This window comes from Pholcus phalangioides, unplaced genomic scaffold (assembly GCF_987345545.1).
Source record: "Pholcus phalangioides strain wild (caught in Gottingen) unplaced genomic scaffold, Ppha-v1.0 ptg000012l_1, whole genome shotgun sequence".
In the NCBI taxonomy this organism is placed as follows: Eukaryota; Metazoa; Arthropoda; class Arachnida; order Araneae; family Pholcidae; genus Pholcus; species Pholcus phalangioides.
In genome coordinates, this window is record NW_028301605.1 from 15,462,640 (window position 1) to 15,479,821 (window position 17,182).

Consider the following 17,182-nt stretch of genomic DNA (forward strand, 5'->3'; position numbering starts at 1 on the left):
AATACATAAGGCATCCTGGGTTCATGCATTTATGAATTACCCGATAAGGGTAATGTGTAACACATAGTTGATCAGCTATATCATCTATTAATTTAGATTTTTTTTCTTTACAAAAGACAAACAAAACACTTAATATTACAATATCACTCTAAGTACTAAATTATGGCTTTGTGTAGAGATATCAACCACAAAAGTACATAACCTATCAACAATATGCTCACAATAACATGCGCATGAACACCAAAACGCCCTGGGACGGAATATATAGAACATACAGTCCAAATTGTTTTCAAAAACAAGTATTTCAACCTAAAAATATATATCTAGTACACCAACTACATCCCTCCTCACAAGATATCTACATCGTAATAGTGCATTTTTGAATGAAACGTGTAAAAAAAACGCTAATAAAAATTACCTCAATGGGTACATTACTAACAAGCAATATTACTGCTACAAAAAAAAGTACAGATTTTCTAAATAGTATTCAGGCATGTGCGAAAATAAAAAGTTCACAATACAGTAGAACCTTGATTATCACCCATAAATGGGCTACACTCTGACATTGGAAGATCAAAATATATTTTCCTTATAAAGAAACATAAGTACTTTTGTTGCTTTTATTTGCATCAACGAAGTCTTTTCAGGGCCTTCATTTTCATCAGCAGGAGGATTTCTGACATCTATGAATTACTGAAGGCAAAAATTTATTGCTGTGGGAACATGCCAGGCCAGCATTTTGGATAAATGAGGATCGATAATCTATATGTAGGTTCTACTGTATATATATTTCTGAGTAATAACACAATGCATAAAAAATTAATAACTAAAAATTAAATAAATTATATTTTGGTTTTTCAAGCATGAATTTCAGAGTGCAATTTATGTACATGTACACAATATAATAAATGAATGAAATAATTACATTGAAAATTGACAACTAAAAATAATTGCTAAATTATTAAATGGAATTTGTTTCCCAATTTAAAAATCGATGGAATATACACAAATAAGAACATACTAATTTACTCTTTTTTTTAAACATAAATTAAGAAAAAAATCAACATTATTACATTAGCAATTAATGGTCTCCACAATTTTATAGTACATATTAATCCATTTCGAATGTTGAAAAAGATTCATTTAATTACAGTAAAAATTTCTAAAATAAAGCTAGCAATTTGATAAAAAAAATTTATGTAACACAACAAAGCTGTCATCTGTGTGTATATAGTGACACTCTTTCTTTAAGTTTCTACATGATGTTCTATGAAAAAAGAGGCTGTCTTCTTTTTTTTTAGTTTTTCTTTTTTAGTTTGCATTTGTTTATGAAATAAAGTTCTAGTTAAAAGTGACCAAGTCTTAATGTTTGATTTAATATTAACCTTTAAACTGCTCAATCATCTATAAGTAATTGATTGATGAGATATTGTAAAAATGAAATTTTAAATAAAACAAATGATGGAACTTTTTTAAAAAATTGTGTACTACAATTTGTGCAGAGAGAACAATTCCTAATAAATATGTTTTAAACAAATTTCTTATAACTGAAAAAATAACGACAGAATTGTTTGCACAGTTGTAATCTTACAAATAAAGGATGGAGATATAAAATATACAACACATTTTTGTTAGTTAACTCTGTTCTGCTACATGAAATATTTTGATTGATATCAGCTTTGTATGAAACCTGTAGACAAATTTTGCTGACTTTTTACCAGCATTCAGAATTTTTCTGCATTTCAAATGATTCAAAGAAACAAACTTTTCAAAGTTACATTTTACATTACATGATACACATCAACAAACACTTAACTGAGTTCTAGAGAAGAATATATGCTGTATTCACCCGCATTAGCCACCATGCCAGGAGATTTGAGTCACAAATTCTGGATAATTCTATAAATATCTGCATTCTTAGAATCTATTGAATTAGCCAATTTGAACAAACTTTTCCCTCTATTTTAGGATTCCATTCTGTTCTATGAACTATGTTGAGTGAGATAGAGCTTTATACTTGGCTTTTGCTGAAAAAAATCTTGATTTTCATTAGAAATGTTGGATGCTAAGCATATTCTTTTGCATAAATTAGATGAGTGAAATTGATATATAATTTGTATTCCAGGTTTGAGTTTTTAAAATTGAAATAAGCAGAGTAGAAAAGTAGAGAATTTATTATTTTCCTAGACAAAATATGTTTGCTACAGTGAAAAAGCATTATTTTATTCTGATTCGCTCATTCATTCAGTGCTTTATATGAATTGATATTGGTCGTTTGGCCGGACAATGGGGGGGGGGGGGGAAGAGAGAATATGATACATATTTTTTAAATACCAGAAAAAACACATATCAAGATTAACCTCCAGTACAATTTTTAAGCTGCATAAAATAAGATTTTTTGCTTTCACTTTACAAATCCATTCAATTCTCATGCACACACATGCGTATATCACAAGATTTGACAAACTCATAACTGCATCTCAATTCATTAAATCAGCAAATAAAACATAACTTGAGTTCATTTAAAGCGATTCTGACAACACTCATAAAAACCAATCAAGTGAGGGAAATAAAGTATTTAAGAGCAAGCTTGCATTACTGAAAAAAGTGTGTTCTGTATAACCAGTAACTTCCATAATTTCTATATCAGAACAAGTACTGTTTTCTGGACGACCAAATTAAAAAAAGCATCCCTTAAATTTTGTACTTTTCAAAATAATGTACAAGGTATGGAAATGATACATAAGATAATGCTGTAATCCTAGATAAAATTTTTGTCAAATTTTATCTAGGAAATAAAATCTAAAATTTTTGTCAAATTTTATCGATAAAGAAAATATTTATTTTATACAAAACAAAATATTTTATTGGATAAAGAAAACTTTTCAGCATTTTACACTGTCCCTTTTGTATTAGGTTGAAATACAATAAAAGTTTGATAAAAAATCTTTTACAATACTTGAAAAAAAAAAAACAACCAATAAGCCTACTAATTACATTCGCTCCAATGTAACTTAATACACTTATTGCTGCAGTTTTTAAGTTTTATAAAAGAATTTTTTCCTACAACTTTCATAGTGTAATGCCGGCCTTAGACACTGACAAATTTTTGATTACTACTATTAAATAATTAACAGAAAAAATGGCTCTTGTGAAATTAAAACAAATATTGATAAAAAAATTAATCTTTTAAGTTCAATATTGACTACCTTGCAGAAAAAAATATAATCAAAGCGTAATCGGGATGATTACTTGTTAGCTCCCATTTATAAAGCATGGATGCATGCCTTAAGTGACTATCAATATGTCAAATGCAATGTATTAAAATAGCTTTTTTTTTTCATTACAAAAGACATGTTTATCATTTATAACATTATGATGAAAAATGATCAAAACCAATGTCAGTAAAATGTTATTCAACATGAATCGTCAATCTTTCACATTTGCAGATCCAGAAAGGCACAATTGGCACTTTCCACACTGTAAAATATATATATTTTTTTAATAATGTTATAAAAAAATAATGTTTTCAACCTTGCATTGAGTTAACATTAAAAAAAAGTGTATTTTTTCCATTTTTGAACATGAAATATTTTCAAGAACTGAGATTTACATGCACAATCAACAAGGACTGTGACGGAAACTTCTCATCAAAGGCACTAAAAGTCCTGGTGATCCTGCCTGTAATAAGAATGGATGCTGTAGCAATTCACAGGCAGTAGCCCGTTGTGATGGATCCCGAACCAACATCTTTTCTAAAAACCCTTGCAGTCTTGATGACACCTTCAGAGTGAAAAATTTGAAAAGAAAATTAGCAAAATTTCTAAAGGATCATAGCAATATTATCTACTATTTTTAACTTTTTTTTCAAACCTGAAATCATCAATGACAATCACACACTTGAATGACACAATCACACCTTTAACACTAGAACCGCGGAGTGGGTCAAATTGACCCACTCCGCAACTCTTGCAAACCGCACAAGCATTCTACCATCTACACTACTACTTTACTGCACATTAACTCCAGTCATATATTGCTGTATAGCAATTTCCAACCAGTGGAGCTGGGTGGGAAATGAAGGCTCCATCCATTGGTAGTCGCCCCAGGCTCAGTAGGTAAAGAATTTACTTCTGACATTCTATGCCTGGGTTAGTATAATATCAGCATAATATCCAGAAAATATGTTTATTTAATATATTGAGCTTAGAAAAAAAATGTTGCTCTACTGTTCCATCTAGGGGTCATTTGTTGAAGTTGAGAGAGGCTACTAATGCGTCTACTTCAGCACCTCTTACGCCACAGTGCGTGAAATAAGAAAGGCAGTGTTGTGTCTCCTTATTTCACGCACTGTGGCATAATAGGTGCTGAAGTAGAGGCATTAGTAGCCTCTCTCAACTTCAACAAATGACCCCTAGATGAGACAGTAGAACGACAGACATTTTTTTCTCAGCCCAATATATTAAGGAAACATATTTTCTGGATATTATGCTGAGTTGAACGAAAACAAAAGTCACTTGGTCCCGGCAGAAATCAGAGATGACCTTTCTTTTCGACTTTATCTGCATAATATCAAAAATATATGTTTCCTTAACATATTGCACTGAGAAAAAGCTGCCAATAATTTTGAAGATTTTGTATATTTAAAAGAATTATTTGATGCTTTTAAAATACCAAGCCCAATGAAAAAAAATTTCTCAGACTAGAGAGCTTTTATATGAAAAACAAAAAGTTTGAGTTACTGAGACATGTCACTGGGGTAAGTTCAGTTGTTGTTTTTTTGAGGGGGGGGGGGGTTTAATTATAATAAAAAAATACCTCACACAAATCACATAATGATGACAAAAGCTAAAAATTTCACTAAAATTTTTCATATGTACATACCATATCAATGAAATACGGCAATGTACACATAATATTCAAATAATGTTCAATATTTTATTTATCCTAATGTTAATGCTGTCATTGCTAACATTAGGATAAATAAAACGTTATAAGAACAGCAACAACTTACCTTGTGAGTATTTTTCAGTTTTGGTGGTGGCATATCTCTGATTCTTCTCATAGCCTGCAGAGGAAGTTCATTGAAGAAAGGCGGTTCTCCATCAACCATTTCAATAACCATGATGCCAAGAGACCAAATGTCAACCTGTTGTAAAATAAGGTACTCAGATAACAATTTAAATTTTTTCGATTTGAAAAAAAAAATTCCTATTGAAATGTAGAAAAAAGATCCAAGATTCCATGAAAATATAGGGTGTACATAAACTATTAACAGGTTTCATAAACTCATAACTTTTGATTAAAAAAAAACATCTCAAATATATATAGTCGAATCCCGTATATAATGAACTTCAAGAGACCGGAAAAATCACATCGTTATATTTTGTTATAAAGGAATTCCAAGTTTTTGCAATGTTCCTATGTAAACTTATCTGTGGGATTAGTAATATGTTTGTTAAAATGAGATTTTATTTGCAAAAAAGGTATTCGTTAAAACAGGATTTGACTGTGTGTATATATACATACATATATATTACAGAATTCTAAAGTATCACTTAAAAAATTTGAAAAAGAGAATTCAATTTCCTTCCAGGATTTTTTGAGCAGTTTCCCATTGCAACAGTTTTTTGTGGATCGCAATTTCGTGCTTCAGTTCATCAAGTGAGGGCACAGAGGTGGTCTTGCAGACCAGTGTTTCTCAACTTTTTTCAGCCCATAGCCCTTTTTGGACTGTAATTTATTCTCCTGGACTCCCCCATCATCTTATTTAGTGCCCCTACCCTCATCCAAGAGCGAGACCATTTCTACTTATTAAATTGAATTTATAATGCACAAAAATTTTATAAGTATCAATCTCTAAAACCCTGGGCCAGGCATGGATCCAGAGAGTGAGTGATCATTCTTCCCAAGAGCTAAATATATGGAAAAAACGTGTAAAATACAGGAAGTTTTAATGAGCCTATATATAATAAATTTCCCCTCCCAACACATCACCCTGGGCTAGAGTTCAGTGAGCTTTCTTCTGTGGGGGAGGGGATGTTTATGTATGGCAGTCTTAACATCAGAGGTTCCAGACCAAAGTGATGTTCTAAGGCTAGAACAACTTACAATTTACATACTTACATTCATAAATCATAGCAACAGATCTCATCTTGTAGACCCCCCCCCCCCATAGATATAAGAGACTGCGCCATGGGCCAAGATGGCCTTGAGTCTATGGACAGCTCTGCTGGATTCTGAAAATAGTCCAATTTTCACCCTCCACACATATCTCAAAAGCTTTATTTCTTCACAGCTTGTTGTGCTTCCCCCCTTTTCGTGGCTCTCCTTTCATCTGATTTTCACCCATGCCGTGAAAAAGCCGTCACCCCCCACAAGAAAAAGTCTTGCAGGGTGATATCTGGTGACCTCAGAGGCCATAGAATCAGCCCACCTCATATAACTTTCGTATTCTCTTGAGAAATCACTATATTTATCATGCTTCAGAAAACGGTACATGTCAAAGACAATAAGTAACTCACTCGATAAACAAAAAATAAAAAAACTTTTCTACCAGCAAAGATGAAATGAGCAATTTACAAACCTCTTGACCATATAATAACCTAGATATCACTTCAGGTGCCATCCAATAAGGAGTTCCGACGAGAGATTTTCGTTTCGGTAGGTCTGGTGATACTTGAGCACAGAACCCAAAATCAGAAAGCTTCACCTACAAGATAATATTCATGAATTTAGTCCAGTGAAATGTATTTCAGTTTATTAAAGGAGAGGGAGAGCAAAAATTCAATTAATTTAAGAGCAAACAAATCACACAGAAGCATGTATGAAATTTAGATATCATAATAGGATCATGAATAAATACAGTCTAATTTAATACCAGAAAGTCCAGCTTTTGCTTGAATCAACAATTACGCATTACAGCCATGAAATAATAAAAATACTAAAACTTAACATCACACAAATCAGAAACACATCGCTTACAAATTGTGTATGCAACTATATTGTAATGTATTTTCCAATTAGTTCATGCTGAGAAGGACCCTACTACTACTACTTCACCATATACATGCGCCTTGTACACATTTCTGTCAGAGGTGCTGACATGCAGAAAACATTGGGGGGGGGGGGGAGCTAAAAGTTGCTGGTTGCCCAATGTTTTCTGCATGTCAGCACCTCTGACAGAAATGTGTACAAGGCTCATGTATATGGTTAGGTATTAGTAGGGTCATTTGAGCTCTGCCCTCCCCCAATAATTTCTGAATTATTGGGGGGAGGGCGGAGCTCGAATTACCTCAGCCCCTAGGTTATAGCGCCCATGATTCCTATGGATTTTCTAACGAATTGATACATGCCAGAATGCGTGTGTATACGTTTTGTACCTAATGTAAAGTATTTCTAAGTAATATATGGTTATGTATGTTCAAGAAGTGCTGCCATCAGAAGGATCCTACTGCTAGTTCACAACTAGTGAGTCAGGGACCCTGCATTAGGAAATACTGTCACCAGAGGATGTTCCTTTTCTACAAAATGGGGTTATTGCCCAGTGAATAGAATGGTGTTCCTCAGTGCGATAAGAATATTTTCTAATCAGTAATCACTAAAGTTATGTGAAGCTTAACAAACTTGATTTTACATAAACTTGCATTAATGCCTATATTGCTGATCTGTTACAGTTACCATGCTTTAAAAAAACCGAAACTGGGATTTTTTTTTTAAATTTCCCAAAATACTTTCAAATACATACCCTCCCATCACTTGCTAAAAGTATTGAATCACTTTTGATATCTCTATGAATGACGCCCTGAGAATGAAGAAATGCAAGCGCATTGAGGCACTGCTTGCAGACGGTGGCAATTTGTTCCTCGTCCATCCTAGCGTGAGTCACTATGTCGGTCAATGCACCACCCTCTAAGAATTCCATGACAACCCACAGTTCTTGTCCAACCAAAAAGCTGTCAAACATCTCCACAATATTTGGGTGATGATAGTCACGCATTATAACCACCTGAAAAGAACGTGGAAAGCATACTCATTACATACGTTAAGCATGCAGCCAATCTGATAATACAGTAATATAAAATCAATAACAACACAACGTCATAAGATCATTATCATATACCTCGTTGAATAGTAATTCTCGCCTCTGTTGTTTATGGAGATCCATTTTCTTTACTGCTACCTGACGACCAGTATTCTTTTCCGTTGCGATACAGACAATACCAGTAGATCCTTCACCGATTTTTATGAAGTTATCTAAATTGTCTCTGGGATCACCAGGACTAACAACCATTTGTAGAGCTGCGCGAAACTGAAAAATAACAAAGCATTTTTATTAGTTATGGACCTACACAAACTAATGAAGTAAATTTAATAAATGTAAGAAAATGTCATGCACTACAAGCGAAATAAATATACAAAATAACTTCGATGAAGCTAAAATATATTGGTGAACTACATCAGGTATACAACAATAAAAAACCATGATTCATAGCCGTAAAGTAAACAATTTTGGTTTACATATTATATACCCAGAAAACAAATCTTTAGGTAACAAGGCGTGCAGTATTTGATATGTTATTTGAGTTGCAGTAAACACTATATCTTTGTGCTAATTACTGTAATTTCTTGAGTATGACCCATAGGCTATTCAGAAAAAATTAGTTTAAGCACTCTATGGGGCAATATAACGATGAGAGGAACAATGTTTCAATCCAAAAATGTAATTGAATTTTCACTCATTATTTGCAACCTTACTTTGAGTACAAGGGTGAGAGAGAAAGGAGAGAGGTCTTACCAATATTTCACCTTATCATATTTCATATTTCGCTTAAAACACTTGTTCTGCAAAAATACAGGCTATATAACTGTGTGGACTATTTTCTTTTTTTTAATTTAAAGCTATTGTTTTCTGTCCTGCTGATTTTAAGCAGAAAAATTATGGCAAGATTAATTTTTGTTAACTACAGAGTTAAAAAAATATGTACGGTAGACAGCGCTTTTTGAATCACGGATAATGTTATCATTAGGGTGTTGTTATATAACATTCCCAAAATACAGACTGGACATACATCATTTAACATGAGAGAACGTACACACACGTGTTAACATGATCACATTAATTCTTACTCAGCTGTCGTTGTATATGAATTGGTCAAAGCCCGGCCGGTTTGCGAATTGGCTGGCCATTTCACATATTGACCAAGAGGTGTGACCAGAATCCAATTATTGGAGAAAATGACTAGTATTTTTTCTACTTTGGCCAGCCATTTCACAAAGTGCCTGAAGATTCCTGGCCAAAATTCAATGTGCTGATGTAAGATGGTCTGGTATGCGGCACATATATTGCTTCTGATTGGATGATGGCATGCACGTAGTATCAAAACAGATACCATATTGTGATAATATTCTGTTTGTCTGCTGCTTTTAATAAATAAAGTTAACATTGTACTTTTTTTTTCTTCCCACTTTGACCAATCACTCCATGTGATTTTGCTAAGTAGCTGGCTGAAGCCAGAAATTACGAAAAAGATTAGAAATTGGCCAATATGTAAACTGGCCTATATTGAGCTTTGGCCATAACATTTTGAACAAGAGCCAATTAGGCCTGGGAGTGGTGTTCTTCCTCATCGTTATAGAGAGCCTGGTTCAAACTTTAGACTGATAAGGGAAGCAATTGAAATTTATCATTTTCCTTTAACTAAAAATTAAAAAAGGTCTTAAAGATTGGATTCTTGTTAAGGACGAGAAGCTGGTACAACCATGTTATTTTAAAGCCAGTTCTGAATATTCATGTTTTTGTACCAATCAAAGGATTCCTCAATTTTATACAGGGTGTTGCCTCAAACTCAGGGGGTGATATTAGGCTTTAAGAACAAAAATTGCCGTAGAACATGGCATTGCAAACCTATTAGTCTGTGTGAAAATCATAAAGGATACGACGTCGAGTGGGACAAAAAGACCAATAATAAATAGAAAAAAAATTATTTGACAGTATGATTACAACCCAGCCAAGTAAGTGGTTTTTGTTTTATTATTGGCTTTTTCATCCCACTTTGGGTCACACCCTTCATGAATGTTTTTGCGATTTTCATCAATTAAACTGATTTGAGATACCATGTTCTATGGTAACTTTTGTTCCTCTTGATGCCTAATATCACCCCTCCGAGTTCATCGCCACTTCAAGACAATACCCTATATATATTTTAATTTTTTTTTAAAAGTAGATATGTGTAGACTAAGTAAATCTATAATATGCAAAAGGAAAAGTTTAAGCTTTTTCAAATACAAGGCAGAAGGTACCTGTTCGTGAGATAACCTTTGATGTTCAATATGACTATGAGCGGGAATTGGTTTGTTGCCGGGTGTATTGACTTCTCTGTCTTTACGTTGTTGCTCCTGGAACATAAAAGAAAAACATAATTCAGGACACGCATAAACTGGGTAATGATTTAACAAAACTATTTCTCAGTTTGTTGCATCACAATATATAGTTCCAGCTTTTATATTCATGGCATCAGATCGGGAAAGGGGGAACTGTGGGTGCTCGAACATCACAATTTATTCAGAATTCAAAATCCTTCACATAAATTTTGAATATAACTCAAGCTCTCATAAATGGGTTTGAAACACTTTCAGACATACCTGGGCGCTAATATTATAAGAAAAACTAGCTATAATACCCGGTACTGGTTTTCTTCAATTGCTGGTAGGATTGAAAAAGTGACGAACCATTATAAAGGAATGAGCTATTGTACATAATACTGGCAGTATTAAAGAAATGACAAACCATGGTAAAGGCATATGCACGTCTGAAACGCATCGCTAGGTAACCACGGTAACCAAAGTAAGTATTACGAAAGTGATTGTTGAGACCCAGGAATCATTGTTGCCCGACAGTTTTTCGCCCATTTCAGGGATTCGCCCTGTTCTGAGAAATTTTTAAAGTCGCCTATAGTTCAAGTTGGGTCGTTTGATATGCAAAATTTGACGATGATCAATCTAAAATTTTAGATTTATGGATGACACAAACAGACAGAAAATCAATTTTATATATAGTCTTATTTGAAATGAGCTCCTAGTTGCAAAGTTTAAAAAATCATAGTTATTATAGTCATTCTGATCCAAATAATATGACAAAAATCACTCTTTGATGATTTTTGACCCAGATATGTCAAGGTTATGTTTGCTTTTCAAAGTAAATGTAAACCTTTAACGAACTAATCTACTTATCACCTACAAAAGTTATATTACATTCAAAGACAATGTTAGAATATTATAAAAGAATCTCCTCTATCAATGTATACTTACTTTGTTTGGTTCTTTATGATTATCAAGAGGTGGGACTTGAGGAGGCTCTTTGTTATAATGAGGCTGCGGCACTTGAGGTGGTGGATATTGAGGTTTCGAGCCAACGGGTGTAGCACTTCTCTGGCTGTGGACATTGTTGTTATTTTGGATGGAGAGGTTTTGATGGCTCTGACTATTTGAAGGGTATTGTTCTGGAAAACTTTTAGAAGCACCCAAATCTTCGCTGGACATGGCTTCTTTTGGAAGAGTTGCACTTATATTTGACGAAGAAGAATGTGGGTGAATGTCGTGAGTCGGAGGGGGTGGAGGCAGTTTTGATGGAGCGGTGCGGTGATAGCCCTGCTCCTGATCCCAAACAGCATCTTTCTCATAATGTGCGACAATGTTTCCACTCGCATCGACAGGATCCCAAGCGGGCGGACCACCTTTCGTCACATAATCAGAAACAGAGTTATGCAAGTCATTTCTGTAGCCGACATTGTGGAAATGTCCCCTGTTAGCGATGTGAGGATGATTGCCGTGCTGGTGCACATGATGGTGGCCATAATGGCTTTGATAAACTGGTGGGCCACCCGGAGGCGGTCCAACATGAGAGACTCCCTCATCTTCGGGCACAGGTGGAGGAAGCCGACTTAGATAATCTCTGCGAATCTGTGGTGGACTGTCTTTTCGGAGAGAGTTTGAACGTGTTATGGACATGGGACCATTTCTATGACCAACTGCAGCACCAAAACTTCCCCGTACAATCGTCTAAAAGTATAAAAATATCTGATTATCTCATACAAATGCAAAATACTAAAGTTAAGAATAAATACAGTGAAACCTGCCTAAGACGAACACTGCATGAGACAGAAACCTGTGCTTTTAGTATGGGGAGGGAGAAATATCAATGATACTTACATGCAATTTTATATCCATCATTTCCATAGGAGTAATATGTGATGGGTCTACGATGGGCTTCGGCCTGCTGTTTTCTGGTTGTATTAAACTTGCCCATTGCGGTGGCAACCCAACAATCTTTTTCTCTTTTCGGTCGTAACCAGTATGAACTCTGTGCTCAAAGTGGGATGGGGCTGAAATGATCGGCTTCTTCTTCTTCTTTTTGAACATATTTCAATACCTGAAGAGAGAGGAAAGAAAAATTAACTTCAACGAAAAGGTAACACAGATGTAAACACTTGTGATGTCCAAAAAAAAAGTCTTAATCAACGATATTTGAAAAAAGTTAAATTTGTTCGGAAAAATAATTTAAAAAAAAAAATCTCCTAAATCAGCCAATAAGAGCTAACAACAACTTGAGCCCTACATATGGCAACATAGAGCAAGATGTCATTCCCCATTATGGATACAAAATACAATGCCAAGATTAATTATAATGCTCATTGCACAACCCCGTTTAAAAGCGTACATGTATGCTCTATGGGAGAAAAATATCAGTGATTCTTGAATAGTAGTCTACTACTACTATACTGCACAGCCACTTCGACCACATCGTCATCTGGCAATTTCCAACCAGTGGAGTTTGGTGGGAAATGAAGGCTCCATCTATCGATGGTCGAACCAGGCCTGGTAGGTAAAGAGCTTGTTTTTGATGTTCGACGCCCGTATTCAAACCCGTTGACCTTGATGCTAACCTTCATAGTGGAAGACGAGCACCACTCGGGCACTGAATAGTGATCTTGCACACTTTTGAGATGGAGGTTCAAATCTCCTCAGAGGCAGGTAGAATTTTTCTCCCAAAAATTAATCAATGCATGTCTGGAAAATTCACCCCATGCAATTCACAGAAAGGAAAATTGATTGAATGGAAAATTTGCCAGCAACCATTATCGAATGAAAGATCAAGTGAATGCGCAAGATGGTGAGCGATTGATCCAGTGAATATGTGAGCAAGTGAATGACCAACTCATTGAGCAATTTAGTGGCAGTCAGACAGCAAGTAAGAGTTAGTGAGCAATTGATCAAGTGAGCGAGCATGTAATCATTTTTAATTACTTTCTATAAAATTATGATTTTTATAATAGTTCGAGTCTTAAATTTTATACATCTATATTGAAGTTGCTCCATCAACTCACTCACTAACTGACTTAGTCGTTCACCTGTTTATCACTCACTAACCTGGTAACTTGCTCTGTAAATTACTGTTTTAGTCACTCACATGTTTACACACTTTCTTGGTTGCTTGTTGACATAATGCCTCACTCACTAGGTCACTCTTTTGGTCATTTACATGCCTGTCCACTGTTTGATCACACACATTATTACACATGTTCCAGATCACTCTTTCTGTTGCTCACTGACCTGGTCCCTCGCTCTCTAGGTGACTCCTTTGGCCCCTCATTGATCTACTTTACCACACACCAACTCTGGTTATATCGCCCTACAGCAATTTCTAACCAGTGGAGTTGGGTGGGAAATGAAGGGTCATCTATGAGTGTTCCATCTATTCCCAGGTTCAGAAGGTAAAAAACTTGTTTTTGACATTCTTCCCTCCGATTCGAACCTGCGGACTTTGATGGTAACCTTCACGGTGAAAGACATGCATCTTACCACCGAACCACTCCAGTACTTAACTCATTGATCTGGTCCATCATATTTAAAGGTCACTCTTTTAATCATTTAAATGCTTGCATATGTCCTAAGCCACTCTTATGATTGTTCACTGACCTGGTCCCTCAAACTAGATCACTAATTTGGTCATTCACCAATCTTGTCACTATTTTGATCACTCACTGACCTGGTAACTTACTCTCAAGGTCATCTTTTGGTTACTCACATGCTTGCAGACTTATTAGATCATTCAAATGCTTGCACATGCACTAGGTCACTCTTTTGATCATTTACCGGTCTGGTCCCTCAATCTAGATCACTCTTTCAGTCAGTCACTGGTCTGGTCATACTTTTGATCACTCATTTGGTCATTCACCGGTCTGGTCCCTCAATCTAGATCACTCTTTCGGTCAGTCACTGGTCTGGTCACTCTTTTGATCACTTGTTTGGTCATTCATTGATCTGATCACTCTTTTGGTAGTTCATTGATCTAGCCACTGTTTTGATCGTTTATTGATATGGTCACTCTTTTGCTTGCTCACTGACCTGTAACTTGCTCCCTAGATCATTTGTTTTGTCACTCACATGCTTGCAAACTCTTTAGATCAGAGGTTCTCAAACTTTTTCCACCCAAGGCACCCTTATTCATTGCTTATCTGTGAGCTCCGCCGGCTCCAGATCTATTTAACAAAGAATATTTTTGCAAAAACCTTTGTCAGGGTCACCGCTTTGTGGTGCCTCTGTCAAAGGTTAGAGGCGCACCATAGCAAACAGTTTGAGAACCCCTGCTTTACATCATTGAAATGCTTACACACAGCCTGGGTCACTCTTTTGATCATTCAAATACTTGCACACGCATTAGCACACTCTTTTTGGTAGCTCACTAATCTCGCCATTCTCTTTCATTCCCACATGTTTGCAAACTGTTTAGGTCACTGTTTCGGTCGCTCACGGACTTGGCATCTTGATCTCCAAGTCACCTTTTCTGTCACCACTGCTTGCAAACTGCTTGGGTCACCCACTAACTCAAACTCTCACCCTCTATTCAGGGGAGGGGAAAGGAAGAAATTTATTATCTTACTGCCCTGTAGGCTATACAAATTATGCTTCCCTTCTCCCACTCCACTAATTTTCTTCACCGCTCATATTCCTACAATTCGCCACCCAGGGCTAGAGCGGGCGCCCCCACCCCCCTAAAAGAATAATTTATCACTAAACAAAATATATACGTTGACATAAACAAAACAAAATACATACATAGATATAAATAAATAAATGAGGACCTTCAATGATAGTTGTCAATTAGGGCGTCGATAGTCAATTGATGAACTAATGAATATTTTTAGGGTGTTGGGCAACGTCCGCACTGATGACTTCTTTTTTTTTTTGTTCAAATAGTCGCTCCGATGATTCGTAACCGTGAAAAGAAAAGTCGATCCTCCATATTTATTTCGCGGCCGCAGTCTCGTTTCTTCTTATTTTTTCTGCATATATGAGGAATGACAGGCACGCCAGTGTCAAAAATCAAGAATTTCAGGTTTGTTGTGGCTGGGGGTTGGCCAAATTAATTGTCGATGTGGCTGCTCTGTCCACGGGCGACTAACCGTTCATTAGTATGCACAACGACATCACAATTGAATAAAAAATTTTAAAGTTTTTTCTTTTTGGAATTTGATCAAAAAACAAAATCTAAAATACAAAATAATTTTTTTTTCGTCGTTTTTAGTGCATGTTTTTGTTGATTTGAAACTTAGGTTTATACTTATGATTAACTGACCATATTTTTTCCACTGCTCGATCCATAGTATTGATGCTATCATCTGTTGGCGAAATAATGAAAAACTAATATGGTTATCGTGGAATTCCAGTCAAGGAAGAGAAATTTTCATTCAGATCCCTACCAGCAGAGCCCAAAAACTGAACAAGACAGTCAGCCAAAAGCCGGGTTTTCCTAGGAATAGGTTTGTTGCGCAGCGTGAACCGAATTAGACTATTTCGCGCCGACAGAATCGTGTTACATAATCACGCTACGCGTTTGTGTTTTCCTAGCATGGCGCATCAGATCAGGGCGGCTATATAAAGTATATGGCTTTGGCATCAGCTACACTGTCGTCTGCATGCTCCGGTTTGAAGGGAAGGAACAGAAAACACACAAGAGTGAAGAGAATATCGGCAAAACCGGTGGCGCACGATGCATTTGACTCCTCCAGAAGCAGTCGGCCAATCACGCCCAACGTAAAGCGCCGTCGTGAGCCGTATTACGCTCTGTAGGAAAACAGTCATGCTGATTTTCTTATTGGTGAGTGGACGGCGTGTCTCGCCATCAACACCACATGAGTCATCTATAATTTTAAGAGTGCACAAACAATGAGTCAAAACCGGGTTTTCCTAGGAGCAGGTTTCCTGTGCCGCGCGCAACGGGATTCGCCCAGCGGAGTTCCAGTCAAGAAGCGCAATTTTTCATTCAGTGCAGTTCCTCACTAGTTAAATACACAAACTGCACTTTCCGTGCACAAACTGTCGGTTGTGTACGGAAATATCCAAAACAAGAACCACACGACAGATGGAATGAGAAATTTCACTGTTTGATTTTTTTTTTTTTTTACTGCTTGTGTTGCCATCTACACTCAAATTTTTAGAAGGCTCATGTAGTGATGATGAAGCTCATTTCAAAAAGCGGAGATTTTTATTTGGGACAGTTCCTTACAATCAAAGCCCACAAACTGAACTGAGCAGCAAGTTCAGTTCTTTCTTTGGAGCATAAGGGGACGTCAAAAGACAAAGAACCTGGAATAAAGCAGACGACAGGTAAAATGAGGACTTCCATGTTTGATTTCATGTTATAACCACTGAGCTATAAGTTTATACTTATAGCTCAGTGGTTATAACTAAAATGCATGCCGCCATCTATTCACTTTTATATTCAGAAACTCGTGAAGTTCACTATTTCATCGGTAGATGGCTGTACGGGCGTCAAATCTCCAAATCAAATCAAACTGGCTTACAGCCATTGAGTTCAAATTTTCATCACTAGATAGCAGCATCGGCGAACTAGCATTTGATGGTTTAAAGCATAGTCTTCCAAACTTTTTGTTCCATCGCCCCCTTCATCAGAAATTTTTTCCTCTCATCGCCCCTCAACTCAAGTAAACACATAGGATCAAATGTTAAATCAGTAGGTTCTATCGCCCCCTTGGATCATTCCATCGCCCACCAGGGGGCGATATTGCCCACTTTGGGAAACACTGGTTTAAAGCATAGTTTCCCAAACCTTTTTGTTCCATCGCCCACCAGGGGGCGATATTGCCCACTTTGGGAAACA

The 17,182-nt window shown here is 36.1% G+C and overlaps 1 protein-coding gene across 2 annotated transcripts; it reads right to left on the reverse strand.

Moving 5' to 3' along the window:
• Positions 1-1,314: 1,314 nt before the first annotated feature.
• On the reverse strand, positions 1,315-15,436 carry mbt (serine/threonine-protein kinase PAK mbt). Of its 2 annotated transcripts, none has more exons than XM_089240254.1 (9): positions 15,144-15,436; positions 12,211-12,430; positions 11,311-12,060; positions 10,303-10,398; positions 8,123-8,311; positions 7,748-8,008; positions 6,587-6,712; positions 5,015-5,149; positions 1,315-3,783 (listed from the first exon to the last, which is right to left on the reverse strand). In XM_089240254.1, exons 2-9 carry the CDS (start codon positions 12,418-12,420, stop codon positions 3,622-3,624), a joined length of 1,929 nt encoding a protein of 642 aa, XP_089096380.1. In that variant the 5' UTR covers positions 12,421-12,430; positions 15,144-15,436; the 3' UTR covers positions 1,315-3,621. The 2 variants fall into 2 exon arrangements, with proteins under 2 accessions (XP_089096380.1, XP_089096381.1); XM_089240255.1 differs by having other exon boundaries at positions 3,521-3,783; positions 15,118-15,421.
• Positions 15,437-17,182: the final 1,746 nt, after the last annotated feature.